This window comes from Gopherus evgoodei, chromosome 5 (genome assembly GCF_007399415.2).
Source record: "Gopherus evgoodei ecotype Sinaloan lineage chromosome 5, rGopEvg1_v1.p, whole genome shotgun sequence".
Lineage (NCBI taxonomy): Eukaryota > Metazoa > Chordata > Testudines > Testudinidae > Gopherus > Gopherus evgoodei.
Genome location: NC_044326.1, coordinates 102160319 through 102176481, shown reverse-complemented (window position 1 = coordinate 102176481; position 16163 = coordinate 102160319). Strand labels below are relative to the sequence as shown.

The window sequence follows — 16163 nt, the reverse complement described above, 5'->3', positions numbered from 1 at the left end:
TGCTCCTGCCAGTTTTGGGGTATAATGCTTCCTCCTGACCCCTTCTTCTTGCCCCATAACATGGCTCTAGTTCTGGAACTTTTAAATGAAGCCCTTTCATTTGCTAAATATGCCTGCTTAAATATTAAGGGCTACATCCTACCCAGGACTAGGCCTACCCATTTTGTCAGACAGGAAAATGTTTTCAGTCTTTCCCGACCCACCTCCAGTGGCAAAAAACAAACCAAAACACCACAGCCTATCAGTGGAAGGGGTAGGGAGGGAACTGATGGCCAATGAGCAGAGCAAAAACAGCAGACTAATTGGTGTGCAAAAATAGTGAGTGGTGCAATATTGTGGCACACCCTGGAGGTTGGTGGTCAGAACTGTTACCCAGGGTTTTCTGAACCCAAAGCAGTGGTAACTTAACTGTTTCTCTCCAGGCGGGTCAGGAATAAATCATGGGGATACAGCTCCTCCATCTGATAATGCTTGATACCAATCAGAGTGCTTTTACCTAAAACTACTTTGTTAGGTCTCAAGCACACAGAATATATATGCTGTAGCAGTAGGTTCAGAGCACCCCAGACATTAGTTAGCCAAAGTCTGTGGTGATTTCAAGTGAACAGTCAGGCTTCCGGGGACCCTCCTTCCAGCCAGCTGATGCGGAGTTTAGGTGTCAGCTCTTGGCCTGAAGGAAAGTTCCCTTGGACTGCTCCGAGATATTTACTTTTACTTAATCATTTATATCTAACTCTCTCAAAACACAACTCATAGTAACCCCTAATGGGTCATCAATTCTCCTAGCTTCAACAAATTGCTCATTAGCTCTTATCAGCAAAGCATTTCTAGTCGTAATAATAAAACTTTAATATGTCGGGGGCACTCAAAAGCCAAAGTCACTATCCACTCACTCTCTTCCACACTCATTCCAGTCTGCTAACTCTTTTCCCCTCCTCCCATTCTGATTAGAAAAGCTGCAGATGCAACATTTGGCTTTGCCTATGAGAGCCCTGACAATTATTTCTAGCTATGTAGTGTTCTGTTTTTAATCAGTGGTGACTACATACCCTAAAATGGCTGCTGTTTAACTTGGTCAAGTTCTGTGGTTACAGGATAACCATCCCACTAGCCCTCACTGAGAACTAGCTCTGATCCTGCCTACCGTACTCATGCTAGGGCTCTCATTGCAACTCTCACAGAATCTGGTCTTGTACAACTCTACAAAAATTCAGGATTGAGACTGAAATTCAGTACTTCTCTAACATGTCTAGATACTACATAGTTTGTATATTATACAGCCAATATTTTCAATTAGGAGACTAAAATTAGTCACCTGGTTTTTATTTCTAAATGTTAATATCGAACAACTCCTACTGAGGCCAATAGAAGCTGTTGGGTGCTCAGCATGTTTGAATATTAGATTAGTTTAAATTGATTGCTAATTTTGAAAATCTTGGTCCATGAGATCACCCATTACTAAGAGCCCTGTAATGATGAAGAATTAAATATGGTGTTTTGGACCAGTTTCTAAATTCCCTTTTTCTTTCTGTAACTTTAAATTGGACCATTAACATTTTGTCATGTTTTGTCTGTAAATAGTGATTTAAATTTCAAAGCATAAAATAACCAGTGTGCTTCAAAACTGTCTCATCAGATTGAAGGGAATTGATACCAAGTGTTTCATAACTGACTAAATATAGCAGTGATGTCAGTTGATTAAGTATGGCTAACACAAGCCCTTAAAAAATTAAGTATCAGAAGGTAGCTGTGTTAGTCTGTATCCTCAAAACAACAAGGAGCCTGGTGGCACCTTAAAGACTAACATTTATTTGGGCATAAACTTTTGTGGGTAAAAAAACTAATTTGTTGCATCTGAAGTGAGGTTTTTTACCCATGAAAGTTTATACCCAAATAAATCTGTTAGTCTTTAAGGTGCCACTGGACTTCTTGTTTTTTTAAAAAGTTAAATAATTATATATAAAATTTATGTAAAAATTTAAAATAAATACAAAGCTAATTTTATAAATCATTTTCTACCCATATGAGGTCTTGGTTTGAGTGACAGTGATTGTAAGTTACTGGGGCATGGGTGATGTACCCAGTGGATGGAGCAGGACCTTATCTGGTGGCTTTGGTGGCAGTTCAGAGTAGTGAGTGCATTCACATCCAGAACTCAGGTACCAGACTAGGGGTGAAAGTGGAATCAGGTTGCCAAGCCAAGGGTCAGAACTAGAGTCAGGACTGGGACACCATGCTGAAGGGTGAGCTGAAGTCAGGGTTGAGAAGCCCAGCCAAAGGTTGAAACCAGAGTCAGGATCGGGAGCAGGGCATGGTAGCAAAGACTACATTGGGCTGGGACAAGGGCTGGAGGCAGGAATCGAGCAAATGCAGCTATGGGTATTATACACATTGACCAACTGTTGTGGTCCTGCAAGGCTCAAGTAGTAGGCTGCAGGCTTTCCTGCCCAATCAAGAAGCATCATGACCATTTGGAGACGGCTCATTGGGCCAAGCCTGAGCTTGCTGGGTATCTTGCCCTGCTGGGTTGCTAGCTGTGGTCCTTTATAGTACCTCCTTCCCTAGGGCTCCTTCTAGGGTCCCTTGGTTCTGGTTTGTCTGGGTGTTGCTAGTGAAATTCCTGTTACAGGACCAGGTGTGGATGTTTACTATGAGCTCCAAGGATTGCTCCTCTGGCCCATATCCCCTTCCAGTCTGTTGGGTAATAGAACTTACCTGACCCATCTGGTAATTGAGGATTTGATGGATCTCATACTCTTCCTATCCACCACCACCCATAGTGATCAAGGATGGATCCATTTGGCCAGGGAAGGATTTGTTGATGAATGATTTGAGAAGGTAGACATCTTGAAGGACTTCAGGAATTAGAGTTTGAAGGTCACTGGATTTATTTTCTGGAAGATACGAAAGGGGACAAAGTACTTGTGGTTAAGTGTGACAGAGGGACAGATTAGCTTCAAGTTCTGGGTGGAGAGCCATACCTTATCTACATTTAAGTCTGGGGTGACTTGACATAGCTTTTGTAAAGCTTCTTGCCAGCTGTCAAATTGTGCCATAACTCCTGATGACTTTGTTGGGAATGGAGGACCAAGGCTGTGGGAAACTGGGGATGAAAACCAAAGTCTGCAAAGAACACGCTTTGCCAGATGAAGGTGTGGGTTGCATTATTGCAAGTGAATTCCGCCGGGCATACTGGGAACCCAATCATGTTGGTGAAAATTCATGAAACAGTAAAGGTAATGTTCCAGTGTCTGGTCAACCCTTTTGGTCTGCCTGTCAGTCTAGAGGTGGGGTGGGGGCGATTGAAATGGAGGAATTCCTGCCAAATTGGGAGACTAACTGGGCATTCCGATCAGAAACAATGTGTTCTGGCATGCTGTGGTACCAGAAGATGTGCTCCAAGAAATGACACGTTACACATGGTGATGGAAGGGCATGGCAGGGGATGAAATGGGTTACTTTTGTCAGGAGATCCACAACTGTTAGGACCAATGAGTAGCCTTGGGAGCGGAACAACTCCACAAGGAAGTCCATCAAAAGGTGGATCAAGATCATGATATTGTTAGAAGGATCTGGGGAAGGCCCACTGGTCTCATGCAGTGTTTTCTGGGGTGGGGGAGAGGCAGAGATCATATGTCCTAACAGTCCTTGACATCTTTTTGTAAGGCTGGCTACCAGAAATATCAGATTCCTGCTCTTAAGCTGGCTGAAATGACAGCATTGTGGCACATCAGTACTTGGATTTGAGGATCTCCTTCAGAGAGGTAAAGGTGATCCCATGGTGGTGGAGGCCTTGCTGTGGAAGGAAGGGTACCATTACCCAGGGTATAATCTGACTCGTGAACCACTGTGTCCCCTCAATTCCTCCACCTTGAGTGCCTTTTACACACTTCACTGTGAGAGCAACCACTCCCGGTCCTGCTGTCTCTTCAGCCTCTAGCATGTAAATTACTCCCAGCTATACTGTGTGAGTGCTATGGCTAGCAACAGCAGCAAATTACCAGTCCCAGACTTTCCTTCCCAGAAATGTCTTATACCTGTCCCTAGCACTCTCCTGGATAACACAAATCATATAAAGTTGGTCATTTTTATTTAAAGAAAATGATATGCACAAATCTGTTATCTCAAATGGAGTTTCCCAAACACTTCACTCCAAGCCACTGGTTAGATAAAACAATAAAACAAGTTTATTAATACAGAAAGAAATATGTTAAGTGATTACAAGTAAGAGGATAAAAGTCAGAATTTGGTTACAAGAAAATTGATATTAGTAGTTTTAACCTTTTAACTTCCTGTTATTGTAAAGCCCTAATCCCACAAGGGGTTATGATAGTTCCAGAAGGGACCTCCATGTTGTTAAGCCCATGCCTCCTATGTCTGGTCTCTTTTGGATTGCTCCAAACTATAATCTGCCAGGGCATGATGACCTACCCAGTGAGTGGAGCAGGATCTTGTCTGGTGGTTGTGGTGGCAGTGGTGGCAAGTATAGATGTAGGATTCAAGTAGTGGACTGAGGGTGAAGCTGGATCAGTGTTGAGGAGCCAAGCCAAGGGTCAAAACTAAGTCAGGATCAGCACACTAAACCAAAGTCAGGATCACAAAGCCAAGCCAACGGTTTGGAACTGAGTCAGGATAGGGAGCAGGGCAGGGAGGCAGAGGACTAGATAGGAGCAGAAGGAAGTTGAGGCTGGAACAAGGGTTCCTGGGAGCCAGTTGTGCTCCTGATCATGAAGTTCCATTTTCATAGTTAAATTCACTTAGGAATGGTAACTATTAGTGTGCTGTACAAAGATATTTAGGAAGGTTTTTGATTAGGAGAGAGGAATCATCAATGTTTTGATAATGGCATAGAGTATACACTTAAACTTTGTGGAAAAACCAAGGTGGGAGGGGTTTCTAGTGATGTTAAAGTGGTGTAGCTGCATCGGTGCTGCTGTAAGCTGTCTAGTGTAGACAAGCCCTAACTGTCAGGGTGATTAAGCACTGGAATAAATTGCGTAGGGATGTTGTGGAATCTCCACCATTGAGATTTTTAAGAGCAGGTTAGAAAAACACCTGTCAAAGATGGTCTGGTAATACTTATTCCTGCCTTGAGTGCCTAGAAGACATTTTGAGGCCCCTTTCAGTCCTATGATTCTGTGAAAGAGCCAGGAATATGCAGCAGCATTAAAACCAAACTTTATCCTTCAAGTAGTGAGTATTCTAATGCTTTAGAGCTTTAGAATAGTGTAACATGAATTTTAGCAATTAATCTAGTATAAATGTTAGTAAATGCATTACTCTGTCAGAATATACATTACTCTCAGAAGATCATCTTGTCACAACACAAATATCCAAATAGTCAATGGTTTCATATTTGGGAAGTAGCTCTTCTGCCTTTTATTTTGTCCCTGCTTTGCTTTACCCACTTATTGGAACATTTCAAACACATTCATTTGACAATCCCTTTAAGAGCTAAATTTTGACAGTTGCAGTTAACTGTAGAGGTTGCCATGGATTTTTATAGAAAAGTAACTTTGCTCACATGATTTTCTGTTGGCAAAATGTAGAATTGCCACACTGGAAATCTGAAACTCCATCCTCACTTAGCAGCTGGAGAAAGAGAGTTTGTAAGTGATCCCTTTGTGGAAAGCATTTTTCAAGTCAAGAGGATGACAAATGGATTGTAACTTCTTATGGGAACTTCTCTAAGTACTTGCAAAAAAACCCCTCATTTGGCTAACGAAATGGCTAAATAATCTGCTTTAGTAAATCCAAGTTAAAGATACTCGTGTGTACAATTGCAGGTTTATTTACTGTGCTGCATACTTAAGATTATGAAGTAAACCAGGATACTGTGATGTCATGCACCCCACCTCAGAGTTAGATGTGATTGGAGCACTAGCATCATCAATTAAAACAGAAGTGGAAAGCAGCATTGTCACAGATAAGTAGTTGATGAGATGGGTACATTCCAGCTGCTTTTATACAGCCTTGAATTTGCTGCTACTTGTACCTCAGAGCAAATACTTCCCTTTTGAGATATGTGAGTAATAAATTTAGCCAGGTAAATTTTGGAAGAGCAGGATAACGTGTTGCTTTTAGAACTGCCCAGGACTGCTCTGCATTGGTGCAAATCATCTGTAATGCTTTTTGGGGGGCCAGGGAGAGGTAAATATTAATTATATTAGAAAAGCTGAGAAGTCTTTCCTTTACAATTGTTTGTAGGTGTTCACTGGTAAATCACTTTTTACATCTGCCCAGGCAGGGGGGAAAATAACTTGAAGGACTTACCGGTACTTCAGAGTCCTGCGGAGGGGGAGGTGCCTCAACTGTAAGAGGCGTGGCCTCTATCGGAAGAGGTGGGGCCTTTGAATCCTGGGGCTTTTAAATCAGGATTTAAAGGGCTCAGGGATTTGGCTGAAGCTAGGAGCCAGGCCCTTTAAATTAACGCTGGAGCTACCAGCTGCAGAGGTGGCTGGGAGCCCTGGGGTTTGGGCAGGGGTGAAAGTAATTTACATTTCTTACCCATATGGTCCAATTGCAAGCAACCCACCCACCTCTCCTATGTACTTCATGGATCCCTCCCATTGCATGACATAGATAGAGAAATAAAGCTACTATTACTACTACCAGTGCTGTCTGTAATAAAACTTTACTATTGGAATAAGCCTGAAAAAGTGAAAACTCACCGTCACATTTTTCTCTTTGTCTTCCCCCCTTCTCCTCCTCCTCCTCCTCCAGCCAGGCTGCCGATGCTAGGCTCTGTGCTTTCTCCCTGCCTGCTACTCAGCAGCTGCTGCAGAGGCTTCCCTCTAGTTTGCAGCAGGGATACTGCCTCCTGCATAAGAACAGTTTAAACTGAGGGCTTGGCTACACTCAAAACTTCAAGGTGCTGCCGCGGGAGCGCTTTAAAGTGTGAGTGTGGTCGCATCGCCAGTGCTGGGAGAGAGCTCTCCCAGTGCTGCACGTACTCCACCTCCTCATGGGGATTAGCTGGCAGTGCTGGGAGCGCAACTGGTGCTTTACAGTGCTATATCTTGCAGCGCTCAGGGGGGTGTTTTTTTCACAGCCCTGAGCGAGAAAGTTGCAGTGCTGTAAATCGCCAGTGTAGCCAAGGCCTCAGTTATTCCCTGATGGTTCAACCCCCAGGGTTAATCTTTGTTAATTTCACTCCCAGTTGTGGGGGGTGGGGAAGCTGTGTGTGACCGTGGCAGGGGCAGTTCTTTCTGCCCCCTGGATGAGGGGATCTCCAATACTACTAAAATACAATAGTAGAGGCCGGTTGCTGGGGTTGGGGCAGTCGGCAGCAGGCTGCAGCTGCATTGTTTATGACACACACATTCATACATACACATACATAATGTATGAATGTGTCACAAACAATGCAGCTGCGCCTGCCACCAACCAGCAGTGACCCCAGCAACCGGCCCCTGTGGGCTGCTGCCTGCAGAGAGCCAGAGGTGCTGCTGGGCTGGGTCTGCTAAGGAGTAAGTAACCAAGGCAAAAACCACAGCCAGCCAGCCAGGGAGGGAGCCAGCAGAGGAGGAGAGGAAGGGAAAGTGAATGAAGGACAACTGGAATAGCCTTCATGAAATATATATTAAAGAAAGTTTTATCAATTTTCAGCCTCTGCACTCTGCAGGCAGGACAAAACAAAAAGAGATCTGAGTTGCACTCCCTGGCCTAAGGACATTCAGGTGTTTAAAATCAATATAGAAAGAGGGTGGATTGGAATTAAAACTACTATTTCTTTCAAAAGATGCACAATAATTTAGCTGAATAGTCAGTTTTCCCCCTTCAATCCTTGTGGTTTTGTCTATGGGGGCTATTTGCTTTCCCTGTAAATCTGTAGTTGCTTTAGCAAAATTGCTTTGCCCAAATACCCCCTAATCATCATGACACATCTTTCCACCATGTTCTCCGTGTTTTTTGTGTTGTGTTTTTTTTAAACAGTAACATTTCAAAGAGGATCTGCAAGCAGTTTGGACTTCACAACCATGATCCTCTGCTGGGGAGGGAATGGGATAGATTTGAACTTGGAAATGTTCCTGATTTGATTGTGTTTAGGAGATCCCCTCACCCGGGGGCAGAAAGAACTGCTCCTGCCATGGTCACACACACACCCAGCAACAACTGGGGTGAAATTACAAGGATACCAGAAATGGGCTCCTAACTCTGGGCACTGAACTGCACAGGGAACAGTTGAGTTTAAACTGTTCTTTTTGCAGGCAGCAATAGCAGGCATCTCAGCCAGTCTACTGTAAGCTAGAGCCTACAGGAAAACCCGTGCTGGAGGGAGGGGGGAATGGGGAGGAATGCAGAACCTTGTCTGCAGCCTGGCTGGAGGAGGGGGAGAGAGGAAAGGAGAAACCAATGTGACAATGAGTTTTCCCCTTCTATCTGCTTTTATTAGCTCAGGATTTAAGCTGTGCAGTCAAATGCTTGTATTTGTGTATATTAGTAGGAGAGATCCCCTCATCCCTGAGGGGCAGACAGAGACTCCCCTGCCATGGTCAAACACACCCTCCCCTCGACCCCCCTCCCTCCAGCTACTGTGAGTGAAATTAACAAAGAGACCACAAACCTAGCCCTGGGGGCTGAACCATCAGGGAACAGCTGAATTTAAACTATTCTTATGCAGGGAGCAGGCTTCTCTTTTCCTCCCTCAGTCAGTCTCCTTTTCTTACCGGTCCTCTATACTGGTGCATACCAGCTTACTTTCACCTCTGTACTCAGGGCATTTGAGGGCCAGGCTGCCAGGCATAAAGCAGCTTGGGTAGTATCTTCAAGGCTATGTCTACACTGAACAACCATTGGCGGCAGGGTGTGGGATATGTGTAGCTACACAGCGCAGTGAAGGCAGGCCTCATCCTCACTGCTTGTGTAGCTACACGTGTTAGTGAAAAATGCTGGCAGCTGGGAAGGCTTTGGCAGATCCCTGCTGCTGGAGCCTTTCACTATGGTGAGGAAAGGCCCTGGCAGCAGGGAAGCAGCTGGAAAATCCTCTTGCTGGAGCCTTCCCCTGCTATAAGGAAAGACTCCAGCAACAGGGAGCTGGTGGAGCTTTTCCTTGCTGTCTTCCTGCTACTGGAGTCTTTTCCTGCAGCAGGAGCTAGCTGCCTGAGCCTTTCTCCTCTGTCTCCCCACTGCCAGAGCCTTTTCTCTGCCACTGGAGTATTTTCCCTGTGATGGGGAAGAGTCTAGCAGCAGTCCACTGTGGCTAAAAATAGCAGTGGTAGATGGAGTGAGCAGGGGGAAAGAGCCACAGCTTGGGTGAGTAGAGCGCGTAGGGTATATACTCGCGTATGTACATAGACCATTTAGGCATGTCTTGATTCTACTTGCATGGGGATGTTTGTTTAAAACAACACTTTTCATTATTTTTTAATTGTGGGAACAATTGTACAGGTCTTGAGGTTGTTTTTTTTTTAACACATTATTTTCACAATTTAAACTTTTGGTGCATATCTAATTTGACAGTTTCCTTATAACTTCTTTCTGAAAGACATCAGGAAGCCTAATGAGCCCTTGCCAGATGTAACCCAATATTACTTTTCACACATACTTCACACAGCTGTATCTAGGTCATCTCATTAAGTGTCTGGTGAATGCTTCCCCAACACTGTTACTCTCCACACTCCCACCTCACCCAAAAGGTAGACAGCTGTATTGCAGATTTCTGAAGCTATTTACAAGCAGAATTTTGGTTTAATAATTGACTTAAATGAGAATTGTAATTTTGACACTAATAATAATTCCATTATTAAACACTTCAATGCCTGTTTATGTCTAAACAGGTTTCTGTACCACATGGAAAAGTTGGACCAGTTAACATTAAAGTCCATTTTGGGTACTATCCATAAGTGCTGTGAATTGGTTCTTTCCCTCTTTATGCAAAAATACAATAGGCAGTGGTGATTCATAAGGATCCATTTCAGTCCCCATAGAGTAAAGCAAACATTTTAGTTTAATCTTACTTTGTTTTTTAAATATTTTTAATTAGTGAATTTTCTACAAACTCTTGTTAAAGCCTACATGAAAATATGACAAACCAGACTAATTCATAATTTTGATATTTAACAGAATAGGTATCAAGAAGATATTCTCCCCCACCTCCAAGTGTCCACAGATTTTTAAAATCTCTTAATTGTACACATCTTTCTGTGGTGGCTTGCTAAAAAGAAACCTCAAAGAAAAATCCCATTGGATTGCGGTAAAGAATACATAAAAATGGGCCATAACTTCCATTCCCCTTCCTCACAGGGGAAAAAACCCTAAAAGAAACATTGAGTTTCATGGCCGAATTTTAAGTAGTACCTAGTTCCTTAGAACTTTTTTATTCTTTACTATAGGTTAGTTAAAGGGTACAAGTCAAATATTTCTCATAGTAAACTATTTAAATATTACACAAAGCAAGATCGTGGAATATGTGAACTTCTTAGAACAGTTAAGCAAAGCTTGAACATTTTGGACTAGAACCTCCAGTAATGTAGATTTGTGTAGTTCAGTGGATTTATGCCAATTTACATCAATTGAGGATCTGGCCTGTTCAGTAATCGACTCTCAACGTGAATCTGTTCATCTGGTCAGTTTTGTTTCTGTGTAATGTCAATTCCATCTAAGTGCTAAGAGCCACAGCTTGCTTGCACCTGGGGGGTAAGATCAGTGAGTCACTGGCACCAGGGGACTACACTACTGAAGTTCCTTTTAGCTTTTTCTGCCTTCCCAGTGGCTGGTGGCTTGGTCAGCTCTCCCTGCTGCAGGACACTTCTGAGGAAAATTAGAAACCTTTATTGACAATTTTTTGCAATACAGTTTAGCTCAATGTGTCCATCTAATTCCCAGCTGTGTCCTAGGGCTTTGATGCAGGACTCTCTTATACTATGTCTGTGTAACATAATGAACCCCCTGGCTACTATTGTAATACAAATAATAAATGATCTTAACATATCTCTATAGTGCAGATTCATGCCTTTAATGCCCAAAAGTCTAATGTCTTCTATCCAACAATCTAGATTGAATGTAGGTACTTCTTTACAAGTAAAGTGTAGAAAATATTGACTTTGAAATGTTAGTAAACATTTTACTTAAGGAAATTACATAGAAATTCACATATTGTACGAAAAGTTAACTGTGCTGAACTTGAGACTAAATTCAGTCATTAAAGTGTGAAACAAAGGGACTTCTGTCCTACTTTAAATGTGAATGTCCTCTCAACCTTAACTATGACTTCCCCAATACAACCACCATAAATGTTCCTGTTTTTTTAGGAATTTGTGCTGATCTGACCTACAGTAGAAGCATATGTATACATAATAGGTATGCAAGATCCCTTTTATAGGGTTATAGTGCAAGTCTGGTGATAACTATTTAATTTGTGTTTTTATTGTGCATTTTCCTTATTAGATTAGAGTCAGAACATTTAATTTTCCATCTCTAATCTCCCTGTAATATGCTACTGTGATGTTGCTCTCTGTATGCTTTATGAAAATATGCTTATGAATGTAACTGATGTAACTGAAATATGCTTTATGCAGAAGGTCTCTTGTAAGGTATCATTACAAAGCTTACAATCTACTGTGTGTGTTCATTCTATTTGTATGAATGTATCATTCTTGTATCTGAAGCTAGAAATATCAAGTATAGCTCTGACGTCCTCTTGTAATTATGCAAAGTATGGGCCATTAATGGTGGTTTAGAATCTTGATGGCACCTATTGACTAGGACAGTTGGTTTTGGGTGGTTTATTTACCTGCAAACCTTCCTGTGTACTTGTGGGCCAGCCCCTGGGAAATGAAGAATGAGGTCTTCAGTGGCATGTGACCGTGTCACCTAATAATGAATAAAATCACTTCTGTTTACTAATTAACCCAGAGTGGGTGATTAACCTGGGTGAGTGAGCAGCTGTGCATGTGTCTCTATCAGTGTTATAGAGGGTGGATAATTTGAGTTTACCCTGTATAAGCTTTATGCAGGAAAACGGATTTAGAGGTAACTTCAACACGTCAGGTGACAGTTCCAAGGGGGAGTCTCTGTGACTGAACCTGTCACAGTGGTGTAGTTGAGCAGAATTGCTTTGTGACGTGCACAGCTGATTGCTTTGAGACACTAGTAGTGTTTTTAAGTGAGTTTTGACTGTGGTTGGAGAACAGACGCAGTGGTTACTGTTTTGGGTATTAATACCCCCAGATATTAATCACTTACTCTGGGTTCATTAATAAACAAAGGTGATTTTATTAAGTATAAAAAGTAAGATTTAAGTAGTTTCAAGTAATAAGACAGAACAAAGTAAGTCACCAGCAAAATAAAGCAAAAACACGCAATTCTAAGCTGAATACATTAAGAAACTGAATACAGGTAATAGCTCACCCTCAGATGTCCAATAAGCTTTCCTCTCAGACTAGACTCCTTCCTAATCTGGGCTCAATCCTTTCCCTGGTACAGTCCATGTTAGTTCCAGCAGACATCTTAGGTGGAAAACAGGGGCTTTTTCATGACTGGCAACCACCTTTGTTTTGCTCCAATCCCTTTTATAGCTTTGGCACAAGGCGGGAATCTTTTGTCTCTCTTGATCCCCACCCCTCCTTCTAAATGGAAAAGTACCAGGTTTAAGATGGATTTCATTATAGGTGACATGGTCACATGTCACTGTAAGACCTCATTCTTCATTACCTATGGGCTGGCCCACACGTACACAGGAAGGCTTGAGGACTAGAGTTATACTCAATATTTCTAGCTTCAGATACAAGAATGATACATGTATACAAATAAGATGAACACACAGTAGATTGTAAGCTTTGTAATGATACCTTACAAGAGACCTTTTGCATAAAGCATATTTCAGTTACATCGTAGTCACATTTGTAGCATATTTTCATAAAGCATATGGAGAATATCATCACAGCTACATTCAGGTCTTTGTCCAGCTTAATCTTTGTTAGATGTTAAATAGCAATGGTTTTGAGAACTGATTTTATCTCTTTGTTCCTAGTCAAATTGCAACTTCAGGCAGAAGAAAGAGGAGTGGTGTCAATCAAAGGCGTATGTGCAAATCGTTTTCTGGCTATGAAGGAAGATGGCAGATTATTGGCATTGGTAAGCAACGCTAAGTCCTTTCTTACTTCACTTTCCTTCATGTTTAGCAGCTGATGTTTGAGACATAGGAGTTACTCCAACTAACCAGTCATATTGAGGATTTCATGGCCAAATTGTGCCTCCAGTACCCAGCCCGAATAACGGGACTTAGCACTGGGAAGAGGCATCTTTCCCCAACCCTAGCCTGCAGAGCCACACCATAGTGGCTCTTGCCTGCAAAGGGCATAAGACCAAGAGAAAAACATGTAGTGATTTTGTTTTAAAGTGCATCGTCAATTCAAAAAAAATTCCAATTTTTTCCAAAAAATGAAATTACTACCATTGTTAGAATAATCTTAAATGTAAGTGAAAACAATATAGATGGGTGAAAACTGTTTTTAAAGTTTGCTTGATTTTTATGTTTTTTGACAGCGGTCTTTCATAGTTTGTCTTAATAGTGAGTCAGTTTCTTGTTTTGTGTGGCTTTATCCAGACTGAAAAACTAGGAGAGATACATTTTGAAAATGTGTCTAAAAATACAACAAGTAGTAGGTAAAGTCAAAGAGCAGGTGTAGCACCTGAAACTACTTAACCTTTTTAAAATTAACTGGTTTTCAAGCTGCCAGAACTCCTATATATTGGGTAGTAGTAGCATTACTATAAACCTTAAGTCGATACATTTGGCATAAATTATACTTCAACATCAACCTGTAAAAGATGATGTTTTTATCAATTCTGTTTCAGGACCTACAGTGTTCAGACCCTTTTCATTTCACTTACAACACACACAATGTCTATGTTCTTCTGAAGTTTTATCAGATTTAAGTGTAAACCTATATATTTTTCATATAGATCCATTTAATCCAAACACCCAACATTAGTAACGAGCCATTATATCACTGTAATATTTCCTTCCAGAAATTTTCTACCAGCTCTTAAGTGACTCTCTAGTACTTCGGTTGTTCTGGAACAAGCAGTGTAAATATTCTGTGAAATTCTCCTTAACTAAAGACACATTGGATTAGTTCTTAACTTCCAGCTGAGCTCCAATTAGTGAAGGATCCTAAAGGAGGGCTAAAAGAATTTTCTGTTCTTTTAATCCTCAAGGCAGTTGAGATCCAGTTCAGTCTGCTCTCCCCCTGCCTCTCCATAATTTAGAGCAGCCTTAGGGAAGCTCTAATTTATGTAGGTTAGTAGCAATCCCAAGGGACCATTGTACCAGCAAGGATCAGTGGAGCACGACCCAGCTTTGTACACACCCTCTTCTGTTCCCAGCAGCAGACTCTCTACACCAGGACAAATCCACAGTTGTCCTTTTTAGTCAGTTTTTAATGGTCTCTTTGCACCAGCTGAGCAGCAGGGAGGGAGTGGGGTGTGGGTTGAATCTGGCTCTTGTTTTCCTAGGAAGGTATTGCAAGATAGTCTTCAGCAGTGGTATCTGTAAGGTCATGCAGACAAAATGGAGATGATACTAAGGATTGCTTGTAGGATGGTGTCTACATGGGGAGGTTTACCAGTATGACTGTGTACTGGTATAATGATACTGATACAATTTAACTTCCTGTGTGGGCATTCATATTCTGGAAAGTGTCCACAGTAGGGTGACCCGATTTTATAGGGACAGTCTCAATTTTTGGGTCTTTTATTACTCCCCCACTCCCTGTCCCGATTTTTCACACTTGCTATCTGATCACTTAGTCCACAGGAAGAGGTATAGTAATGCTGTAAACTTGCCTGTGTAGACAAGCCCTGAGAGAGAGACACATTTCCTGGCCTCCATTACATAACTTATCAGGGTTACAAAAGGCTGTGTTTTTATGACATACCAGAGATTATTGGCTGCTACATTTTTTTTTCCTCCAACAAAAAATCAAATGTAAATACAATATATCAACTAAAACAGCCACAAACTGCTAGAGCCAATTAATAAAATATACAGAAATATTCAAGGAGGAAAGTCAGGATATGAGACATCTGATACTAGCTATAATCTGTGAACCTCAATGGCTTTTTGAGCATACAGCTATTTCTTAGGCCTTGGCTACACTGGAGAGTTGCAGCACTGGTGGTGGGTTTACAGCGCTGCAACTTACTCACCTTCCACACTTGCAAGGCACATACAGAGCTGCATCTCCCTGGCTGCAGCGCTGTCTGTACTCCTGCTCTGCCTGGGTATAAGGATTGCAGCGCTGGTGATGCAGTTGCTGCTCCGCAAGTGTGGCCACCAAAGCGCTGTAATTGGCCTCCAGAGTATTCGGAGGTATCCCAGAATGCCTGTTCAGCCACTCTGCTCATCAGTTCGCACTCTACTGCCCTGGCCTCTGGTGACCCGCCCTTTAAATGCCCCGGGAATTTTAAAAATCCCCTTCCTGTTTGCTCAGCCAGGTGTGGAGTGCAATCAGTGAATCTTTCCAGGTGACCATGCCTCCATGCTCCAAACGAGCCCCAGCATGGAGCAATGGCGAGTTGCTGGACCTCATCAGTGTTTGGGGTGAGGAAGCTGTGCAGTCACAGCTGCACTCCAGCTGTAGGAATTATGATACCTATGGGCAGATCTCAAGGGCCATGCTGGAAAGGGGCCATGACCGGGACGCAGTGCAGTGCAGGGTTAAAGTAAAGAAGCTGCGGAGTGCCTATTGCAAAGCCCACTAGGGAAACTGCCGCTCAGGTGCTGCCCCCATGACCTGCCGTTTTTACAAAGAGCTGGACGCGATACTTGGGAGTGACCCCACTGCCAATCCGATGACCACGACGGACAGAGTGGGGGTGTGTGGGGGGGTTAGAGGACGAGGAAGAGGGGAAGGAAACCGAGAGTGAGGGTACTGTGGTGGGAGGAGACACCCCGGAGTCCCAGAAGGCATGCAGCCAGGAGCTCTTCTTAAGCCAGGAGGAAGGTAGCCAGTCGCAGCAGCTGGAACTTGTTGGTGAAGGACAAGCAGAGGAGTGGGTTCCCGGTAAGCAGCTTTTATTTTCAGGATGGAAATGTTTCGGGAGAGGAGGGGGGGTTAGGGCTGTATGCATGCATGTCTAGATGTGGAATAGCCCATTGATGTGGTCTATCATGTCACGGTAATCGGCCTTGGTAATATCTTCAAAAGTTTCAGCCT

General features: G+C 42.7%; 1 protein-coding gene across 1 annotated transcript in view; it reads left to right on the top strand.

The window, feature by feature from the left end:
• FGF2 (fibroblast growth factor 2) overlaps positions 1 to 16163 on the top strand; it is a gene marked incomplete at its 5' end in the record, with an annotated part of 69654 nt that overhangs the window by 33326 nt on the left and 20165 nt on the right. The window contains one exon of the mRNA XM_030565076.1: positions 12974 to 13077. Coding sequence (XP_030420936.1) covers positions 12974 to 13077 — 104 coding nt within the window. The remainder of the gene's footprint in view (positions 1 to 12973; positions 13078 to 16163) is intronic.